Source organism: Chinchilla lanigera, unplaced genomic scaffold, assembly GCF_000276665.1.
Source record: "Chinchilla lanigera isolate Chin_1 unplaced genomic scaffold, ChiLan1.0 scaffold00064, whole genome shotgun sequence".
In the NCBI taxonomy this organism is placed as follows: domain Eukaryota; kingdom Metazoa; phylum Chordata; class Mammalia; order Rodentia; family Chinchillidae; genus Chinchilla; species Chinchilla lanigera.
This window is the reverse complement of record NW_004955465.1, coordinates 7,102,909-7,109,602: the sequence shown is the minus strand read 5'-3', so window position 1 is coordinate 7,109,602 and position 6,694 is coordinate 7,102,909. Positions and strand designations below refer to the sequence as shown.

The window sequence follows — 6,694 nt, the reverse complement described above, 5'->3', positions numbered from 1 at the left end:
AAAAAAAAAAAAAAACATAGTGCAGAACCCTTTCCTTCTAATCTACATCTTCTCTTGGGCTCCTAAGACAATAATGAAAGAGTCATTTGGTTTTCAACAATTTCATACATGCACATAGAGTTAAAAGAAAAATAGATGATGATGATGATGACGACAATCATGATGATGGTGGTGAAATGCAATCAGATGCAAATCTGAGTTGACCAAACTCAATCAGTTCTCTTTACCACAGCAGTGTACAGTACACTGCTTTGATAAAACTCCTAACATTATTTCTAACACTACAGCTGCTTGATATTTGACTTACAGAAGTGCGGAATCCTCAAGGTGAATGATGCTTAAGGTTGCTCTAATCTAGTGGTGACAAACCTACAGCACATGTGCCACAGTGGTACACAGTGGGTACATAGAACCTTCTCTGTTGGCATGTAAGCCAAGTTGCTCCAGCAGCCAAGCACTGGAGAACAGTTGTTTTACATAAACTAAAACCTTAGTATTCAGGTTTAATTGCAGTGCTGGGACTTTCAACATTGAGTTTGGGGTTGCAGCGTGGGCACTCTGTCTCTAAAAGGTTCACCATCTCTGCTCTCACCAGTCCTCACACCCAAGGCCCTGTCCAGAGCACAGCCTGGCTCTATCGGATGCAGTTTCCAGTGTTGGGGCATCAGCTCCCTTCTGAGCCTTTGTGAATTGCTAGAAAGTTGTGCTCTGCTAGCAAGAACAACTTCTCATGCAACTTCGATCCAGTGGCCTGATTTATTCCTTCCCTCTGGCTTTGGACAGATTAAATTCCTCTCCTCCTTTGGGTGACAGGCAGTTCAAAGATATGCCAGGCATTTCTTGTGCATTCATCTTTTTCAGTCATTCTGCTGCTTGCCACTGCCCCTAGGCTTTCCTTCTCCAGATCAGTGAGTCAAGACGCACAACCGCCTGTGCATGGCAGGGTGGGGGAGGTCGCTTTGGCACACAGCAAGGCACAAGCGGGCCAACCCCAGGGATTGTCCAACAATTCCTCACCAGGAGTGGCTGGCATGGCACCTTCTAAGCAATTACATGGCAGCTAGAACTGTAAGGGCTCCCTCTCTGGAGCGCTCTTGCCAGACAGGAATCTGAAAGATGGTGCTACTTTTTCTGATAGAGCATTTTGGGTTTCTCTGTTGGATTTAGTTCCTCCAGGGGTCTTCTCTGTTCCAGCACATGACACTTCATCATTGCCAGTTACACAGGCCGGGAGCTGTGGAGTTGACTTTATTCTGTCTCTTTCCCTTCCACTATCCATGTGGGCACCCCCAGCAAATAGCAGAGGCTCTTCTTTCAAACACTACCCCGAACCCAAGCCCTTCTCTCCATCTCCACCAAGTGTTCCATCTCTCACCTGGATGACTAACCACCTCCTCCCTAAACTCTCAGCTGCATCCTCTCCCTATGGCTTCTTTCCAGTGTGTCTGCTGTGAGATCTTATTACCAGATCAGACCTCCTCTGGGGAAACTCATGCCCCAGTCCCTTTCAGGTTGGAACTGGTAGCCCCAGCGGGTCACATGACACCCTAAGAACTCAGCCTCCTATGGACTCCCAAACTGCCTTCCTCTCCCTCCTCCTCTCCCTGCAGCCCCAGTAGCTTCCTGATTGACATCAGGCCAATGGTAGTGCAGTGCCCGCCTGCACTTCCTTCAGCTCTTTGCCTAAATGTCATCTTCCCAGCAGGGTTTCCTTGACCACCTTACTTAAAATTGAAACCAGCGTTGGTCCCGTCCACACCTCCACTACATGAGTTTACCATGAGAATTGTGTGTCTCTCTCGACAAGACCACAAGCTCCTCAGGCCTGGCGTTAGATGGTGTCACTGTACCTAACTCCTTGTGGCACTCAATAAACATAGCAGACCCTCAGTATCCATAGGGGATTTGTTCCAGGCCCCGTCAATGCCAAAATCCACTGATGCTCATGTCCCTTATATAAAATGGTGCAGTATGGAATCTGTACACATCGTCCTGTGTATGTTATTTTTTATCAGTACATATTTGTAGTGCATGTTTACATTTCTTGTGGGGAGTTGGTACGTGTACATAGCATGTTTCAATTCTGTTTTCATCCCTTTTCTCCCCACCCCTCCATTTCTTAGTCTGCTTCCCATTTGCAAAAGATCTATCTCCCTACTTCTATCATCTACCTTTACTCTTCTATCATCTGCTTTTTACTTATATTTCTGGTTTCTCATATTAGAGAAATCATGTGGTATTTAAGCTTGTATGTCTGATTTATTTCACTTCACACTAGGGTCTCAAGATGCATCCATTTTCCCACAAATGACTCAAGTTTATCTTTCCTAATGGCAGAGTAGTACTCCATTGGGTGTATGTCACATTTCCTTTATCCATTCATCTCTTGATGAAATATAGCCTGCTTCCAAGATTCAGTTATGAGTTCTGCAGCTAAAATATATGTATGCATGGATCACTATAATATGATATCTTTAACCCTTTGAGGAAGATACCTAGATGGCGTATAGCCGGGTCAGATGTAATTTCTAGTTTTCATTTTTTAAGGAATCTCCATACTGATTTCCATAGTGGTGGTACCAGTGTAAATTCCAACTGATGGTGTGGAAGGATCCTTTTCCCCTGCAGCTTCTCCAGTGTTTGCTATTATTTGATTTCTTGATGATGGCCATTCTTCTGGGGTAAGAGGGCATCTCAGTGTTGTTTTAATTTGCATCTCTCTAACAGGCAGTGCCTCTTGTATACTTTAAATCATCTTTCGATGACATTCAATACCTGAGTACAATGTAGATGCTATGTCAGCCTCTGTTATACCATATTGATCAAGGATTGACAGCAAGAAAGTGTCTACATGGTGAGGATACCACCCTGCATTTGGGGAAGATTTCTGATCCACAGTTGGCTGAATCTGTGGATGTTATGTCCTTAGGCATACAGGGCTGACTGTACTTGTGAAATGCTCAACTGCACTGTTGGTCTCATGCTCAATGTTTCACCTGTATCTTTTGTAGGGAAAATACCAGGTTTTGCTGGAACTGTATAATGAAAAACGTACCACCTTGGCTTGTGCCAATGCTACTGTCATTTGCTCCTGACCTTGGTCTGCAGGCAAAAGCACAGTAAGCTCAGACTCACGGGAACACCAATGTGTACAGATTCAACCCACTTGGAAGGAGAGCCAGCTGATGGCAGAGACGAGCTGTACCCAGAAGCTTCCCAACAAGCATAGCTGCTAATTTCAACCCCCAGGTCAGAGGTGCCCTGACTCTGGATTATCTGCTTCTCAGGAGCCTCCCAGTACACACTGAGCAGCCTCAAGAGTCCTTCCTTCCCTAGGGATTCAGCCCTCACCTGGTCTCCTCTTACCGAACTCCTTAGGAGCATTTTCTCTCAGCAGCCAGAATAAAGAATGTGGCCCACAGCTGGTACTATGTCTTTTTCAAAGAATCTCGATGTAACATTGTGGTTAAAAGTCATTTCCTCCAGATGTGAATGTTGGCCTCTAGCACAGCATAAGCGGGTCTGAGAAACCCAGGAGGATGACATCTATCTGGACTCTACTGGCAAGGTGTGCGCTGCAGCTCCAGCACACACTGCCTTTGGACCAGGAGGCCGAGACGCTTCATTCTCTGTGTTATTCAGTTTTATGTCACTATAAAAAAGAACAGCTGAAATGATCAATTTATAAAGAGAAAAGCTTTATCTAGGCTCCTGGTTTGGGACGCTCCATCCTTGGGCGGTTGGTCCCATTGCTTCAGCCTAGGGTGAGGCAGTTCATTGTGGTGGAAGTGTGTGGTAGGCAAAGCCACTCGTTTCCCAAGCCAGGAGCTGGAAGAGGGGGCCAGGGCCCCTCTGTCCCTAAAGACCTCCCACTAGGCCCCACCTCTTATGGGTTCTGTTCATTCCCAAAAGTGTCACCCTGGGAACTCACCCTTTAACACATAGGCCTCTGGGGGACATTCAGTACCAACTACAGCATCCCCCAAAGCATGACTGTACCTGACCTCAGCACATGACAGCACAAATTCCTGTATCCAGTGAGTCAGTCCGCCAAGGAATCGTGAATGAACACTGAACCTACCTGGAACTGTGCTCTTAGGGTACAACAGGGAGCAAAACAGACACTGCCCCTGCCTCCACAGGGCTACAAGGCCCTGAAATATTAAGAAGCCACATGTCCATAGTATCCTCCATGTATATTTCACATATACAAATACCTTCTTCAATATCTCTATCAGTGAACAAGTTGCCCATCCCATTGTCAAAGCCCTTATCTCACAAGACCGCCTCTTCAGCCCCTGGAGGTGGCATGGTAGGCTCTACATCCCCTCCCCAACCTGTGCCTTGGTCTCAGCCCTCTTTCCAGTGTCTCTGGCCCAAGACCTGGCTTCTTGCACCTGTAGAGGGGCTGCAGTACGGTGGGTAGATTGACTTTATCATTTGCTGTTTTGCATGTCCAGAAAAGTACCACTACATTAACGACTAGGAGAGGCAAAACAGTTCAAAGCTGTTAGTTGCTGGTAATTCCTGCATGGACACAATTAAACCTCCTGGAATGGCCAGGCAAAAAATGCCTGCCAAGTCAGAGCCAGTGTCTGAGCTTTTCTGGGTCACAGACAAACAAAACAATAGCAGGGTCCCCTCCTAGGCCCATAGTGCTTGGGAGGAAAAGCACCCATGGCCCCACTAGGCTCAGGAGCACATGGGGACAGCACCATTATGTGCATGAGCAGCAAGCACTCAACCCTTCACTGGTGCCTCTATCTTGAGACATGTGCCCCACTCTTTCTCCTCCAGCTGGGAAAGGCCAGAAAGAGACTGTGTGTCACACACGTCACATGTCCCAATGGCTCAGCACAGCTGTCCCAGCCTTCTGAGTGCACACATGAAACTCAACTGTTCCCTGCCCCCTTACCCTTCTCTTGAGCTTGAACTTGAGATGCAGACGTTATAGTTCAGATAAGAGCAGAATTTCCATATATCAGTCTGGCCCTTGGCATGGCTAAAAGAATACACCAGTACACAGGAGTTTCACTAAGGGCACGACGTGAGAGAAAAAGAAAACAACTTTCTCTGTCCCCAAAGATATCTTTGCTTAATGTCCTGTCATCGGCTTTTGTCTTCACCGTGAGTCTCACTCCTGCAAACTGAGAACATTTTTCAGCGTGCGTGAGTCTCCTGTTAAAGCACAGTCAGCCCTCGCAGGAGACGTGGCCAGAGTCATTATCAGTATTTAACACCCTGGCAGAACGCAGTCACTGAGGCCCAGCGTGGATTTGGCAGTGCGGGAGGTGTGAAGGGGAATCAGATCCTGCAAACCACCTCTGGGGTGAGCAGCGGTGTGGGAATGGAGAAGCTCCCCTTAAGCCATCCAAGAACCCAGATTTATTTCTCTTCTAGTGTACAGAATTTGCTACTGCTTTAAAAATCACCATTAGAAACAATGAAAATGTGTACACCGCAGACCTTCAGGAAGAAAAAAAATCAGAAAATCCAGCGCAGTTGAGAATTATACTGTGCGGAGAACCAAAGAATGCTCGGGAAGATCAGCCAGTTCCAATCAACTTGGTGCCTGAGAGGTTTGCTTTACGTCTTGAAGAGAAACTCAACCTCTCTGCATAGCTTCTTTCTCCTGCGTTTTCGAGGGATGTTCCACCTGCCACCAGAAACTCTGTTTGGCAGGGGTCCAGGCAGAATGATAAAGACAGGGTGGTCATATCCCTTACAGTGAAGGAGAAGTGAGCTCAGTCTGGCCCGAATATATGGGGATGCGGGTGGCCACTGGAGCTACTGAGCTCTGAGGCAACTCAGGCATCAGCCAGGGTGCACCTGTGTCTCACTGAAATCCTTCAGCCCAGGCCTCCCTGAATATGGCTTCACCCTCAGCGGCTTTCCTGTAACAGCGAGTCAGTTCGGCAGTGGGTACCCCACACCCGCACCGTCCGAGATACAGAGGAAAAGACACTTTCTTCTAGTTTTTTCCTTTAGTACATGCTTGCAGTACATGATGCCCACAACCATTTCGGGGAGTAGTACTTAACACAGCTTGGTTCCCCTTTTAGTCTCCTTCCCACTAATGCCCCTCCCTCTATCTCTAAATCTTCCTCCATTTTTGTTTTTGTTATTATTCTTAGCTCATGTTTATGATATATACTATGTACATTCATTGAGGTTATTAGATTCCTATACATGACATTTCTTAATTCTATTTACTGCCCCCCTTCTTCTCCCCTCCCCCTGTCTCCTGGACCCCTTCCTGTTTGCACAGATCCATCCCCTTTTCTTCTTCTATCCATCTTTTGTCATTCTCTTTGTTTGTACCTTGTTTTACTCAAATGAGAGATATCACATGATACTTAAGCTTGTGTGACTGGTTTATTTCATTCAACATTATATTTTCCAGATGCATCATTTTCCTACAAATGTCTCAAATCTATCCTTCTTTATAGCAGAGTAGTACTTCTTTATGTGTAAATACATTTTCTCTATTTCTTCATCTGTTGATGGATTGATACTAGCTGCTTAAAAAGCACACTTTTATCTCAAGACCCTGCCATTCATTTTTATTGGAATGGCTTCAGTCACATGACCACTGTTGACCAATCACTTTGGCCCTGCCCTAATTGACTTAACCCAAGCCGCATGTCCTACCTATGCAAATGAATCAAAGTTAGCCGCAGTGGAATCACACACA

The 6,694-nt window shown here is 46.2% G+C and overlaps 1 protein-coding gene across 1 annotated transcript in view; it reads left to right on the top strand.

Annotated features, from left to right (window-relative positions):
• The window catches only part of Ly86 (lymphocyte antigen 86), a 61,865-nt gene extending 58,444 nt beyond the window's left edge, over window positions 1–3,421 (top strand). Inside the window, exon 5 of the mRNA XM_005398872.2 lies at window positions 3,012–3,421. Coding sequence (XP_005398929.1) covers window positions 3,012–3,095 — 84 coding nt within the window. The 3' untranslated portion in view covers window positions 3,096–3,421. The remainder of the gene's footprint in view (window positions 1–3,011) is intronic.
• The last annotated feature ends 3,273 nt before the right edge of the window (window positions 3,422–6,694 follow it).